The sequence below is a fragment of the Rhipicephalus sanguineus genome, chromosome 3, assembly GCF_013339695.2.
Source record: "Rhipicephalus sanguineus isolate Rsan-2018 chromosome 3, BIME_Rsan_1.4, whole genome shotgun sequence".
Lineage (NCBI taxonomy): Eukaryota > Metazoa > Arthropoda > Arachnida > Ixodida > Ixodidae > Rhipicephalus > Rhipicephalus sanguineus.
Window position 1 is genome coordinate 136,929,741 of NC_051178.1, and position 16,096 is coordinate 136,945,836.

General features: G+C 47.9%; 1 protein-coding gene across 1 annotated transcript; it reads left to right on the top strand.

The window, feature by feature from the left end:
* Window positions 1-10,033: 10,033 nt before the first annotated feature.
* On the top strand, window positions 10,034-14,752 carry LOC119385893 (acetylcholinesterase-1). Its single transcript, XM_037653260.2, has 2 exons — window positions 10,034-11,514; window positions 14,539-14,752. The coding sequence occupies exons 1-2, from the start codon at window positions 10,034-10,036 to the stop codon at window positions 14,702-14,704; spliced, it is 1,647 nt and encodes a 548-aa protein (XP_037509188.1). The 3' UTR covers window positions 14,705-14,752.
* Window positions 14,753-16,096: the final 1,344 nt, after the last annotated feature.

Here is a 16,096-nt window from a genome sequence, read left to right on the forward strand (position 1 = left end):
ATCTCAATTAGGTCTCTCCTGCCCAAGGGAGAACGCGTCTCTCTTCTTCGAGTCAACGCTGCAATTAGCGTGTTCTGGGCAATTGCCCGTATAAACGCGCAACCTCGTTCTTAGTTAATTTTTTAATGAGTGGGCTGCCCGAGCGCACAACGGGAGAATCGCTCGCCCCCTTATTTGGCCCCTGGGTATGCGGAAAACATCTCTGTAGGGGTGTTACGAAAGATTTCGCTCGTTAACGTCTCTAGCTGTTATTACACAGACTGATTCACGCTGGTTAGCGCCTCACCCGTGTTTAAGCATTTAACTTGGGCTTGCGCTCTCGTGTAGCGGCTGCACACTACCCGTGCTCCCCTGCTGTGGAGGGATCGCACTTTTTTGCAGTTTACTGCTATTGACGATAACCGTCACACGTAAGCTAGTTCTCCGTGGTTAGACCTTGTGGTTGATGCGAACGATGTGAGTCATCATCTACGTCGCCCACGGTTCACGAACTCGTGTTTTAATCTTCATAACCAGTATACAAACAGTGGCAGACTCTTCTTCTTTTTTTGATAGCCGTGCGAGGCTATCACGCGGCCGATTTGAAAACGTGGCGTTATGCAAATGAGCAGCGTGCGAGTTAACACAAACTGGACGTTAGGAACAAACATGTAGGGATATTGCTTTGTATCGTGACCAGCGTGAAAGCACTGCTCTTTTAACGCGATAGCGTTAAAGAGCTCGTATCGCAGAAATTCCGCCGTCGGCGTCGGCACTGTCGGTTGTGAGCGAAAAATACTCATCTTGTCCGTGACCAAAAAATCGAAAAAGCTGCAAATAAAATAAATAATAAAAATATTGGGTCCGAGTGAGAATCGAACCCAGGCCGGTTGCGTGGCAAGCAGGTGTTCTACCACACAGCCACGCCTCTTTTTTTTCTTTATTACCTGGCTTTGGTACACAGCACATAATACACACAACACTGGTGTAAAAACCACCCGATGTACAAAGTACATATGGTGACTGTGTAATCAACCAGCATGAAAGCATTGAGCTGCATTGAAAGTAACTTTCATGCTTCCCAAAAATACGCGTCCTGTATACAGGTGTCACAGTACGAGATGCAATATCGCAGTAATATTGCGTGGTACAAACGTACATTACCATCGGGCGTCACACCATGTCATTATCATAACGACTTTGTGTGTGATTTAAAGACAGCCACCCATTACAGAAGGCACATTACTGCGCGTATTCCTTTAAGACCACGTAGTGGGTGCATCGCAACTTCGAAAAAGTTTCTCGCGCATAATTGCCCCTGGTTTAAAGCATGCTACCCATTACATAAGGCACACACCTTAATGCGCGCATTCTGTTAAACACTCGTAGTGTTCGAAGTGCGCACTAGGGGCAGGGCATCCCTATCGCGTTCAACTCTTAAAGGCGAAGCTTAAGCGTCCCCCCAATTTTTCCATACCACGACATTTTTTCAACGAGCGCATAAGCTCTAACGCGTAATCATTTAGGCATATTTCCTTAAACTAGGAAGCATGCCTAGTTTAAGGAAGTAGTCGTCACAGGCGTGCGCATGAGGGGGGCCGGGGTGTGCCCCCCCCCCCCTGATCACCAAGGAGGGGTCGCAAAGTCTGCTCGATACCTTTACTCAGTTATGGTGCCGCTGGTTTTGAACGATAATGGCGGCAGAAGGCCCCTAATGTTGCATTCCAAGAACTGTTTACTTCTCATCTTTACTGCCGGTTAACTAGGGACCAAAGGCGGGTCATTGTGAGAAGCACGTCACCGTTCCATCTATTTTTAGATGCGAAGCATCTTATGGCGGATTTCAAACCGGTGGTGGTGGTTGTGGTGGTGGTGGTGTGTGGCGTGACCACCCTTACTGCGCATGCGCAAGCCCTCTCCACACACCTCCTCTCCACTCCCCATCTCCCATTTCCACCTCTCCACTTTCCATCTCCCATCCCCCTTTCCCCTCTCCACTCCCCCTCTGAAACGTGGGCTCAACATGCAGAAACGCTGCTTCGCATCGCCTCATGGTCCCCTTTAGTGGGAGATGGTGCGATTTTTTGTTTTTTCTTCATCCGCTGTGAAGCATGTTGTCCTTCGGTCTCCTCCAACGTGGGGGGGGGGGGGGATGCTACTTCGAAACATTGCACCCCTTAATGGGGAATCCTGCGCATGCCTATGGTAGTCGTTTCATGCGCCATCACTGTCACGGCACACATTGTGGGCTTGTTGCATCCCGTCCGTAGTTAGACCAAGGAAGAAGTAGGCTTCACAGAACAACGGTCAATAATTTATTGAAAGCTCACTCGTCAGCCCGACGACTGAAGATGCGCAAGGCAGGAGAGGCAGGAAGCGAGAAGCAGGTGAGCAACAACTCCAGGCAGCATGCGATTTTGTTGGCAGCCAGACGATGATCCTCTCGCTCGGCTGCGCGAAGGCGGCCGAATTGCAAGGGCACAGGATGGGACACGCGCATCATTAATGCGCGTGATGCGGTGCCATCAAGCCAGCCAGGGAGGGCGCGGCTCCTGCAACAAGTATATCGCGCATTTTGTGATGAAATGTTCAACAGAAAGAGAGCGTTCGTGCTGTGTGCATCTGTCCCATCTAGTCCTTTGCTCGCGCTGCAGAATTTCTTTGCTGAGAACCGACTAGACAACTCCGAGATTCTCCTACCTTCAAATTGATTTCTTCAAAATGCGACGAAACTTTCAAAAATCCAGAGACTCAGGACTGCCAAAGTCATTTGGCTTACGCTTTGGGTAAAAAATTCACACAAAATCTATTCCATCAGAATGCGACGCAATTTTCAAAAATGCAGAAATTCAAGATTTCCAGAGGCTATAGCCTTACCTTACTGGTCACAAATAACACCACATTTTGTTTATGAAGCTGTTAATTTTTGTACAAATTAACACGCAATAACAGCGTTTATTTTTCACGTATGCGCTACAATAATGTGCAGAGCAACTTACAAAAACCATTCCCTGTGCCGCGGTTGTAGCCGAGATGGTAAAGCATTCGGCTCACAACCGATAGGGCGCTGGTTCGAATCCAGCTGGCGACATCGCTGAGAAAAACGAAAGCCATGCAGGGATGCGGCTACCATGGCTAAAACACAGTTCGTGCCCAAAAGACTGGTGGTTCGAATCGCACTGCCGGTAATGCTGATTATGCAATGATGCCATCGTGGGTGTATCGAGGCTCGTACTGACACGCCCACCATAGCAGTTGTAACCACTGGTTGCAATAATGTACAGACCAACCCTCAAACGCGATAGAGAGGCCGGCGAAGCCTATAAAGCATTGTAGGGTTTTTCAAGTTGGAATTTAAGGATAACAAAGGAGGACCCCCCCCCCCCCGTTCACTGCACGGGACGAGGCCACAGGCCCATGCAGCAAGTTGAGAATCCTCCAAGCGTTCGGCTCTCTAGCACTACCCCTGAAGCCCGCCTGTACCCGTGGGTGGCCGGCCGGCACTGAGAATCGAACCCGGTGCCTCCCGTATTGGAAGCGGACGCCCAAGCGTTTCGCCACCGCTGCGGTGAAGGTACTAGTAAACAACGCGCAAGATATCGGTTCCATGAATATGCAACGGAACTAAAAAAATTTAATGAATGAAATAAAGGTCAGGGTCGCCCTATCTATAGGTGGGAGGGTCCCTTATTCCAGGAACCCTCTTGCCGCAATCGCATCCATTAAGAAATCCAAGGGTTTTAGCCTTACCTTTCTTTTCTTTTATAGAGATACCCTCCCCAGGATTCGAACCACCGCCCATTCGGTTTCAACCTTAACGCCTTAGCGACTCGGCTGCTGGAACGACGCTGCCCACAGAACTTACAAGTTCGTCGGTACATTAATGCCGCACATGATCTTAAAATTAATGCTAGGGTTGTATGTTCAAGCCTCTCTGCAGGTGCCCTAAAACTAACCACCAGTTAGCTTAAACGATAGCTGAAGGCATTTAGTAGTGCTTCCACTGGGACTATTCGGTATGGCATTACGAAGTGAAAAGACGCACTGCATAGATGAACTGAGACGAAAGACTGAAGAACACGAAACAGACAAGGACCTTGCGCACTAACAACTTTTATTCAGTCGCTTTCGCTCGTCAAATATATACACAGATTATGAAAGGTGACGTGTGCAATGGCACAAGAAAGAGCAAAGAATCAACACGAAAGTGTGACGCAACAGACATCAAGCAATTCATTAAAGTGTGACAAACCAGTGGTTTAAAAACTTAACGGTGTCTGAAGCTAGCGCAACCGATGATGCGCTTACACAATCGCGGCCCGTTATCTCATTCACGAAGAACGCCTCAACCACTTCTCTCTTTTTTTCTGTTATTTCCCGCATGTGCTAGCTTCTGTGTCTTCTTAAAACATAGTGTGCACTTACAGTTAGAACAGTGTGCTGCTAAATTGCCAGAAATCGTCAGCTTACCTACCAAATTTTCATGTTGCCGCAGCCTTTTGTTAAGGCATGGGCCTGTTTGGCCGACGTATGTCTTGCCACATGTAAGAAGTATTTCATAAACTACTCCAGTTGAGCACTCTACATCTGCTCATAATTTTTTTTGCATAGTCCGCGCAGTTTGTACGGAGCTGAAAAAATTACTTTCGCCCCGTTCCTTTCCCCTGTTTTTTGAGCCCATGTGATACCCCATGTATGTACGGAATGACAGCCATCTTTTTGTATTCTTTGTTGTCTTCTTTGTCCAGTTTTGCTTTGCCACAAATCATCCGAAAGCACTTTTTCGCAGACCGAGATGATTAGCGTCTTTGGGTATCCACATATCAGAAGTTTCCTGACCTGCATATCAAGTGCGCTATCTTTCTTGTGCTCACAAGAGTTTTTGATTGCCTGCCTTACACACGAAGTTGCTATCCCTCTCTTGACCACCTTTGAGTGTCCGGATTCGTAGGGCAAAAGTCTCTTCTCTGACCTGGTTTTGTATTCCCAGCACGTGCAGTGTCTCGAAAATAGTAAGTACAAATCTAAGAACTGTAGGTTGTCATTATCCGGCAGTTCAATCATGAATTCCAAACCTTTGTGCGCCTCGTGAAACAGATCCAACACTTCTTCGGCATTTATAGCATTAAATTGGTCGTAACTGAAACAGATAAGGAAATCGTCTACATATCTGAAACATTTTACTGCCCCCGATTGCCCCAATGCGTTCGCAAGCTTCCTATTTCCTTTCCCTAGAAAGATATCCGACAAAACAGGTGCAACATTCGATCCAATACATATTCCTGCTTTTTGCGCGTAAATGTATCCTTGGAAGCAAACAAACAAGGATCTCAAGTACAGTTTTTAAAAGTTCAAGAAAGTCTCTAACACTTATGCCACACTCACTCTGGAACTTGACGTTTCCATAGCAGTCAATACTTTCCTCAACTGCCGACACGACTTCGTCTTGGGGAAAGTTGTAGAAGAGGTCTATAGCGTTTACTGACATTCACTTCACTGGTTTCCTATCACTGAAGTATGCGGCAACTTCAGCAGAATTGCGCACAAGGAATGGATCTCGTACTGATGGTGGCTTCAGATGAACTTGGAGGAAGACCGACACGTTGTGTTGCCAAGACCTCTTGTCTTCCATTATGACCCTGAAAGGGTTGCCCTCTTTATGCATGTTCACACTAAAGAAGGAGTTCAAGCTTAGCCAATCACAGGACTTCATTTCTTTCGCCAAGGCAGGAAGCTGCACGTCTTCCACTCGCTTCACTGCTAATTGTCTCGCTTCTTCCAGAACCTTTTTGTTAAATTCTTCTTTCCTTTCGAAATTCTTGGTCATGGCTTCATCTGCCTTGGTTAGATACGTTTTTTTTATCTATTACTACGAATGCGTCTGGCTTGTCCGAAATTAGAAGGCGCTGGTCATTTTCCCTTAGGAACCTTAGTACGGCATGAGGTTCACTGTTCTTTTTTCCACGGCTTGCTTTCGATACGTGTCGGAGCCTTTTCTGCTATATCGTACACCATAGCCACTAAGACAGCCGCGTCACTTTTTGGATCGACTGCATACTTAGGTCCCTTGTCCAAAGTCGACAAAACACTTCGCGGGATATCTTTTGAGGTCAGGTTAACAACCGTAGCCTCGTGTTCTGTCTTCCTGCTTTCTTTTTTCGGCAGAGTATCAAAAAGCAGATGCCAGGCCTTCCTGCGCAAGGTCCTTGTCTGTTTCGTGTTCTTCTGTCTTTCATCTCAGTTCATCTATGCAGCGCATCTTTTCACTTCGCAAAGCTGAAGGCACTGGCTCCGCCATTCAAGCCAGACTCTTGTTGGCTCATGAATCTTCGAATGTCCGCACAGAGTTTCTCCGGGCAAGCTCACCTTGGCTTGGACTGGCTATTCTATGCCGGGTCACTGACACAGCTCGTACTGTGGTCGGTAGAACTCCGGTGGGCAGCGGACGTCAAAAATAAATCGGGCGTGCTTACGTTTGGGCTTTTCAGCGGTTATTCGTGGCGCCTCCGGAACAGTTCACCGTCGACCAGAGGCCACTTGCCATCACCATGTCTGTCACCTCGTTCTTGCTTGCGCACCTACAATTCGCGAATCGTAAACGTGAACTGGCTTCCGCTGGTCTGGCAGGAGGCCAGCGTTTTACGACCTGCGTCAGTTCACTTTCAATATACACGCCCGCCTTCGTGCGTAAACGCGCGGCTCCAGACCCTGCAGACCAGGGTAATTCATCTCATGTGGAAAACAGGTCCAGTAGGCTGGGTGTTAAAGAGGCGTTGAACGAGTCATCGAGGGAAACGTTGTGCATGTGGAACGCTTATGAACGCATGTTAACGTTCTAACAATTAACTTGAACCCACGATGCCTGTTGCTCTTATAAACCGTAAACTGTAAAAGTAATCTCGGCCACAATTAACCCCGTTTAGGCCGAGTTTCCACGTATATACATTGAAAACTTCACTATAACTTCGGCTTATAAAGCTCACCAACATCATTTTGTACTTTAATGCGCATGCCAGGCGGACATCCGTCTTGTTACTCTCTCTGGCAAATCTTCTATGTCTCTCCGGGGACAGGACTGCCAACCAAAGGTAGCTCTGGCTGGAAATCCTGCACGTGGAAGCATGGATGGAAAGAGAGAGTGTGAGCAGGAGAAAGCGAGGGGGGTGTGAACGCGAAAGGCTTAAACAACGCAAAAAATCATAACGGACAGCTTCCTTAATACTATTAGATGAGTTCGCACACTTTCTGAACTTGAGCACCATTGTAGTCTTCTGAGAGACGATCACTTGGGACAATGTAGTGGAACTTTCTCTTCCGATCGTTTACGAATGCCCAATATATGTCAGTCGCCACGTCGCTACGCCTATCGCTTGCCTTGTAGAGCAGTGTGAGCCAGTATAAAGGATATGTGTGAACGTTTCTTCACATCTGGACATGTTGCGAGCCGGCCTGCCGGTCACATTAAGAAGGAAGGCATTATGTGTTTGTAAATTAGACACGGTATTTATAGAACGTCCCTTCAGATCACACGATCTCCATTTCATTTCACCTTCCCCTTTCTTTCAATCCCTTATACATTTTCCGTGGTAAAGGGTAGCCAAACGGAGGTCCGTCGTGCTAGCCTCCCTGTGTATCCTTACCCACCCTTTCTCTCTCTCTCCTCTCTCTCTCAATACTGTGAACGTAAACTTGGCTGGGCGAAAAATGTTGATTCCCACAGGGCCAACGCACTTTCAGAGGACGTTAAGCTTTGCCCATCTGGGGCGTTGGTTGTTTCCTGAACGTGTTTCCAGAGACTATTCATGGATTACGGAATCTTAAATCCCACTTATCCACAGTATAGCGCGCACAGCAGATCCACAGTAGACTAGTAACACGTTGTTTCTGACGTGGTGCGCTCGCATTTAAGACCACACCATGTAAAGGGGCCCGTAGCCATGAATTTTTTTCGGGGTGGGGGGGGGGGGGGGGCACTTGCTGAAAACCTTGATTATTTGAGAATAACACCTATTTTCATTATTTATTTTTGGTAAAAAACACCTGCTTCACCAAAACTTCGGGGGGGGGGGGGGGGCTAGGGCCCTCCTCCCTGGCTACGGGCCTGGTAGGGGGCATGCACTGACGTCATCGAGGCCACCATTCTGTTGTGCATCCAGAGCGGTGAAAAAGCTGCGCTTGATCTCAATCTGCTAATTTTCAGAAGAGCAGCAAGCTGTGAATGGCGTATGTTGACGTAGCATGAATACTCCCTCTTTGGACCTTGAGAGGCGACACCGGTCGATATTTGTTGCAACGGTCGCATGCAATGGAGCCGCGTATACCCGGTTTGTCTCGGCGGCGAGTCCTTTTGGCCTCCTCCGGCGTCGAAGATAAGCAAGCAGGCGAGGTCTAGAGCGCGGTGTCCGTTACGCAAGGGCCCAGAAGAACGCCCCCTCGTTCAACACTCCTCTAGCGGCGGCTACTCGACAAGGCAGCACGCCGCAGGAAGGTCAGCTGGCGGCACTGCCTTAGCATTGGCGGCTCGCAAGCACTCCGCTCTCGGGGTTCAAGGAAAACAAACAAATCAGAAAGGCTTTCTGTCCTGCTTATATAGCGCCCGACATGCCTGGCACGAACTTCTTTTTGTTTTTTTTTTGTTTTTCCACGATGAATTGCCTTAGGCAGTGGAGGCAGAATTGTGGAAGTTTCGCCTCTGTGTGTTCTTTCCTGTTATTACAAATATCTAAACGTAAATATGAGATTTCCTGAGCCTGTTTTTCGAAAGCTGCAATGATTGCAGTAGGGTTTACGTTAAGAAATGTTTTTGACAGTCAACAACACCAGGTAATAGCTATGACGAATAAAGCATGAACCTTGCTTTTACTCAAGGATAGCTATCGGAATCTGTTTCCGCTTTGTGTTTGCAGCATACATACAAATACACACAACAACATCATGACACGTCACGCAAGTACGCGTGACCGCTCTCTCATAATGCTTCAACGCAGAGCAGTGGGCGAAGGCTTCATATAATTCGGCAGACATTAAAATTTCAACGCCATTCAGAACCAGTAATCTTCGCATTGTTGGCAAAATTGGTGTGTAAACCGAACACGATTCCTCTATTTGCGGCGTTCTTTTCATTAAGATTCATTGCACACTGACTGTTTGACACGCGACAGCCTCCAACTAATGAAGGAGCACAGAATTCGAAATATATGGATAATTATTGCCGGCCGTACAAGCTTTACAGCAGTATCAGGCATTAAAGTTGTGAGAAAAATAAGTTTAAATATAACCTATCATTCTCTTAGTAGCGTTTTAATAGTTAATACGAATTTTGTAAACTGCGAATATGCTTGTACTATATCACGATCACGAGATTATCTGGATTTGTTTAGGCTAAGTAGGGCGGTGCTAGGTAGTGCACCAATACCTTTCGAAGAATATCTCGGCACTGTAATCCTGCTGAGATTGCTACGAAGGGTAAAGGTCTTCTACCAAGCGCACAAGCACAGAACGGGCTCAATCTTGTATTGTCTACTTGAGCGCTAACGTTACTGATGTAAGTAGATTACCTACGAATTATTGCGGGATAAAAAGTCTATTGGTGATTATTGCGTAATTTGTGCTGTACACCTCTATTGAGAACTAAAATTAAAACGGAATGTTATTTTGTTGCCGAACACTCTGTTATCAGATTGATGCAGTCGTCGTAGAGTCGCTTTGCATGAACTTAACTGGTAACCTGTTCTTACCTGTGCTAGGTATAAGGAAAGCGTCGCAGGAACATATCGACATGATTAATTGCGGCTTTTCGAAGTAACCACCAGTGCGCGAAGACGAAATTGTTTTACCTTCATTAATAATGCAAGCTTCAGTGCACTCGTACGCAGTGGCGATTAAAGGCTCTTAAATGCATTTTGTGCGATACGGACCACGAAACCTGAGTCACAGCAAAACCTTCGTAATTAATGAAGAAGGGTGCGCGTGGTATGCCACAAACAACCGCACACTTCTCGAAGGTAGGACACAAGCTCCACGCCGCTCAAGTATTCTCTCAGCCGTGCCAGCAATGCTTCTCGTTCTTCTCATCGCTGCGACCGGCGTAGCAGAGAAGTACATCACGACTGAAACGCTCAACGGCCACGTAAGGGGCGTCATAGAAGACGTGGATGGCGTAGACGTGGAAAGGTATTTGGGCATTCCGTACGCGGAACCACCTGTAGGAGAGCTAAGGTTCAGACGACCAGTGCCAGCAAAATCATGGCGTCCGACGACTCTGGACGCACTGAAGTTCTCAAGCCCTTGCGCCCAAGCCAACGGGTCTTTTCCTCCAGTTCCCTGGCTTGTAAATAGAGACCAGGTCAGAGAGGACTGCCTATACTTGAATGTGTGGAGCCCTCTAAGAAGGAACAATCCGCTGGGAGTTCTCTTCTGGATCCACGGCGGGGGCTACAGAACTGGAACCGCCTCGGAGTCCCTCTACGACGCCAAGACCTTGGCGGCTGTGGGCGATATCGTCGTCGTTTCGATCAACTTCAGAGTCGGTTCTTTCGGTTTTCTCTACACTGGTCCGGGCTCATCCAGCGGTAACTACGCTCTCTGGGACCAGCACCTCGGCCTTCTCTGGGTGCGGGATAACATCGCCCAGTTCGGAGGTGACCCTGGACGAGTGACCGTGTACGGCGAAAGCGCTGGTTCGATAGGTATCGGTGCGCTGCTCGTCGCGCCTTGTAACGCCGGTCTCATTCACCGTGCCATCATGTCCAGCGGAAGTAACTACTGGCTGGTTCCGCCGCAGAATGTCGTGGGCCACGCGTACACCGACCGAATCGCCAAGTACGTAGGATGCCTGGACCAGTCGAAGCCTTCGTCCAAGACTCACCCAAAGGAGGTTGTGGAATGTCTTCGCAGGGCGCCCGTCGCGAAGATAATCGATGCCGAAGATACCCAGTTTTCCGTAGAGCTAGTGACATTCACTCCTTCCCACGGCGACGACTACCTCCCGGTACCGGAGCTGGAGGCTATTGCCCGAGGCTTGTTCATTCCTCTGGAAAGCATTCTTGCAGGAGGCATGGCGGAAGAGGGCAGCATGTTCGTTTACTTCAGGGGGCCATCCTTCGCTAAGATCACGTCCGGGCCCAAACTAACGAAGCAGGAGGCAGCTGACTTCGCAGCGCGCCACTACTTCAGCTTCTTGCCCAAGGCGACGCAGTCGATGATTACCGGCAGCTATCTGCGCCGCGTGCCTGGCGTCAATGACTGGACAGGGAACTTGCGAGCGCTCATGGACACCCTGGGTGACTTTGTCATCTTCTGCCCGACCAGATTCTACGCCGAGGCGTTCGCCAAGACGAACCATCCCGTCTACTTCTACGTGTTCGATTACCAATACAAGCGCGGTCTTTGGCCGCCCTGGATGGGTGCGACACATTACGAAGACCTCCAGTTCACGTTCGGAATGCCTTTCCGCTTTCCCGAACGTTACTCGAATGCTGACCGCGAGCAGAGCAAAGCCTGCATGGAATTAATAGGCTCTTACGTCAACAATGGGTAAGCTCACTCCGCGTTTTCTGTCCTCTGAACTTCTTTCTGTATGTGTTTCGTACTTGGTCGCCTTCATTCTGAACAAGCTAATATTGCTTTCGCCATGACAGCTGTGTTTAGCTGACGACTATGCGGCATCAGGCTTAGCCTACTAATAAGTGCAGATTGCAAGCGATATGCAAAGGTAACGCCTGTGCTTATCTGACATACGCTGTCGTATACAAGGTGCTAAATATATTCTGGAATCCTACATTGCAGCAGAGTCACCGGAATGTTTGCCTACAAGTTAAACCATATTGTTATGGCCGACACAGTCACGTGACACGTTTTTTTTTCTTTAATTATCTCTATTGTAATTTATTCATTGTCTACCTTAGAACAAGCATTGGCACTATGACGCTTTACGTCTGATAACAGCTAAACGCACTGAGCTGTCGCGTTCTCTCTTCTTCCCGACTGGCGCATGTGAGCCCACAGTAAAAAGAGCTGTCGCTATAACGTTGATTGTTAAGTAAAAACACGTTGAGCAGATAGCATTCTGTTCAACAGAGCTGGCTACCAGCTGTTTTATGTCAACTTTCGAGCCTTCTCAGGTGCGGGGTTATGAGTTGTACGTCACAAGGAAAAACACGGAAGCTTTACAGAAGCTCTACCACCTTGCTCGTTTTGCCTCGCTCCCGCCTGCGTGGAGGCGTTTGTTCGACGCCTTGCTTACTTGCGTCGTAAATCAACCGAGATTAACGTTACGTAGGTATGGCTTACCACCCACAGAACAGTAAACCTTGCTCAGTCCGAGCCTTTGAGGCACTAAAAACGTTACGGCCGCCGTGAACTTCACACCTGTCAGGTTCTCTTCGGTTTTCAAAAAATCGGGCGAAGGTCTTGTTTTGGGGTCCAAAAATGCGAAGGCACTGGCTGACGGCGCCAGAAAAGCGAGCAGAGCACAGTTCTCGAAGTTGACCCCAGGAATAGAAACCGCCGAGGTTAGGCGCTCAACAATAATCTCCACGTTCCTTTGTTAGACCGACCGCAGGCCACCGTTTGTTTGGCGCTGACGAAAACGCGCCAAACAGGCCGCGAGTGAACACGAAACTCAACCTTTGCTTCATCGACACGAGGTCGTGGAACCATTCCAGCCCTGACTCTGCGTTTGAGATGTTATCGCTCCAGAGGAACGAACGCTCGCAGAAGTTTCGCAGTATACAGATCCTGCTGGCAGGCCTACTTGGGCGCAACTTCACGACACGAACTTGAGTGTCCCGTGGACAACACGTGTTCCGCTTCATTCTGGCTAATCAGTCGATACGGTGGCGACGTGGAAGCCTGTGTTGCTGCTTTCGGCTCCACTTAAATGCGGTTGCGAGTGCACCCTCTTTCGTGAAAGCAGGACGCTTATGCTGAAGCGGGCCAGATTGCTTATTGCTTGACTTTATCAATACCAGAAAAAAGGGTGCCCCCTGGTCAAAAACGAAGGAGGCGGTCGCCAACGACTGCTCTAATTGACCATAATGGGACTATTAGAGCAAGTGGCCCGTGACCATGTTTATGGCGGCGTGTACAGAAAAGACACAGTTAATTGTGTCCGTATAACCTAATGATAGCTCCGTTGTTACTTACTTCAGCGAACACGCGTCGCTGTGTGTAAACGAACGATTTATGTCTGAGACAAAACCGGAATTTCCTCAAGCTAAATCTCGCAGTTGGAAACACTCTCAGCGCCTTTTCGCCGTAGTCGCATGCGCAAAGGCGTAGCAGTTGGCCGTGTTATCATGACCGGTCCGCAATATATATATATATATATATATATATATATATATATATATATATATATATATATATCTATATACTATATCATATAATATATATATATAATATATATATATATATATATATATATATATATATATACACCGCCGTCGTTTAAAACATACTCAATTTTAATGAAAATCAATCACTCAAGCGTCAGGTACTGTTGTCCTAAGTAAAGTGCACCGTGTAGTTGGAATGATGTGACAAGCTTCCGTAGACGCTGTAAGCGTAAGGTTTTGATTGAACTATAATAAAGCTAGCAGAAAAGCAAGTGCATTTCCCAGCAAACCACATGCATTAACATCTATATGAGATGTATCTTCGTTCAGTCTAAGACACATAAGTTATTTTATATACACACTGCTGAATACTAACGATCTCACAATAGAAAAACGACCTTCCGAATCATGCTGCACCAATGATGTCCATGTGCAGCGAATCAAAGTGACAAGCAGGGCGAGCTGCTAGGTTAACATCTTAGAATTAACGGCGCGAAGCAAACAAGCAACTGGCTGAGTTGTCAGCACTCGTGCTGTCTGAATACTCATTCTTTGTTCGCTTGGTACCATGTAGGGTTTCGCAGTTTACAAACACATGCCCAGGACGGCTTCCGGTTTTTGTGCGCCGAATTGGCGGGGAACAAAAGCCTTGGCGAATAGCCCGCAGATTTTCAGCACTTTTCTCCCTATGTCGAGCCAAATATTTCAAACAAATATTCTTCTAAGCAATACACAACATTACAGGAGTTAGTCCTTAACATTAAGCGCCTTCCATTTATATGAAAACGTAGAAAGAGTCATTCCTTACTCTGACGCAACTTAAAACACGCTTTCCGCTTCGGTGTTAGAGAGTGATAAGTGAATTGGCCGCGAAGTTTCTCAGGGTACAACACATGCTGCTACTATCGCAGTCTTGGCGCAGCTAGGGCAAACATGTCAAATCATCGCCGCGCTGGAGGGAGACGCGATGAAGGCGCGCGTCGGCCCTTTAGCCTAGCCGTGGTCAGATTCACAAGGCGCATGCGTGACTGCTCTTCATATCAAAACGTTTGCAGCAGACGCTGTGCTACAGGTGCTACGCAAACGCAATTTCTTATCGCGCTAGGTTGAGCTAGCAAGTGAGCTCACGAAAGGCTCAAGGACTTCGACCTTGGTCTTTGCGCTTTGAGGCCCTGGACGTGCCATCCGTAAAAATAGCCGTGCGCTGGCCTTTGTCTCGCAGGAGGCCTGCGGTGCCGGGAGGCGGCGAGTGGCCTGCGTTCACCAGGCAGCAACCGCTGCACGTGTTCTTGCGTGCCATCAATGCGAGCATCGGATCGGACTTCCATGGGGAAGGATGCGACGTCTACCGCATGCTGTACAGGCTTCTGGGCGTCCCTGCGCCCTGAGGCGTCCCCCAATACGAAACCACCGTGAATGCAAATAAACCGGTGTAACTTGGCAATCAGATATTTCTATAGCACGCGTAACTGAAACGATGTACTCAAGAACAGCTCAACTGATTTACGGGTTACTGACTTGGCGCTTCATTCGGTCAATTGAAGTTGTCATAAAATTGTGTTGTTGCGCAAAGTACAATGTCAAAACTTGAACAATCAGCGAAGCGAAAAATATATTGTAGGCTAGTTATCATGGATAAACTTAAGATTAAGATATAAATCAGGACATTCACTGACTATTTTTGCTTTCTAGGATTTCTGGACAAGGTTTGCTGAGCTGTGGTCTTTGAAATTTTAGGGCTTAGATGGTAGTGTTTGAAATGAAGCTCCCAAATGCTGACAGATTGAGCGTGCTCATCTTATCCCGAGTACACTGCACGCTAACTGTCACAATGCGAAGAGCAAAATTAAAGCGAACTCAACCTCTCCTCTTGCTCATTGAATTTCGACATTTTCTTTTTCATTTTCGCCTTGCATGCGGTGCTGGAAAGCCATTCCCATTGATGACGTATTGCTTCAGGAGATAACGTAAGACAAGAAGCTAACGAGCGATAAAACATCAACGAACATCATTTTTGAAATCTGAATAGAAAGAATAGAGTGTTATCAACCTACAGCTGCCGGCGGCATTAGAGATATAGGAAGATGCGGTATATAAAACCTGATGCCTGTAGATGTGACGGTGACTGAGCGGACAGGATGTGAGCATTTCTGTGGAAGCCCCATGATGCAACTATAGCGAGATAGATAACTATGGAGAGGTGGTAACGTGAAAGCGAATTCTCATGTGGCAATAACTCGCTTGAACGCTTGAACTGCTTGAACATCCAGCTTCGGACGTGAAGAACGAGTGATTTCTTATCTGGACAGCGCCATAATTTTCTTAACGTCACGACTGAAACTGACGTGCTGCCGGTGGTATCTCAGCGCGTGACCGTTCTAAACCGCAGTGCTGTGGCAAAGATAGAAAGTCTTACAACAAACGTAGCTCTGTTGCCTTTTAGGAAAAGTGCTATGGTGCGTCCGTGCGTCGTCTGAGAGGCGTACGCAGGCGTTCTGTGGCAGAGACAGAGCAGCGGCTCCGCGTCGGCAACAAACCGGAGTGCACGGAAAGATGCTGCCTTTTCTCAAACCCTTCGGTTCTCACTTTTACGGCCCTGTGCAAGGCGGCTGGGTGTCTTTTATTCAGCGGCACGGCAAGCAAGCAACTTCGTTTACAAAGCCGCCGGCCGGAGAATCAAGGGGTACGACAGAGCATTTTACGACTCCGAGGCGCCGGCCAGCTAGCGCGCGAGAATGCGGTGCTGCAACACGAGAGGTCGACTTCGCAGATCGTTAGGG

What these genes read in the sequence shown, in the direction of transcription:
- LOC119385893 (XM_037653260.2), top strand. Translation starts at nt 10,034, where the DNA reads ATGCTTCTCGTTCTTCTCATCGCTGCGACCGGCGTAGCAGAGAAGTAC. An exon ending in GGCTCTTACGTCAACAATGG is followed by an intron (nt 11,515 to 14,538) that starts GTAAGCTCACTC and finishes TTTGTCTCGCAG; the next exon opens with GAGGCCTGCGGTGCCGGGAG.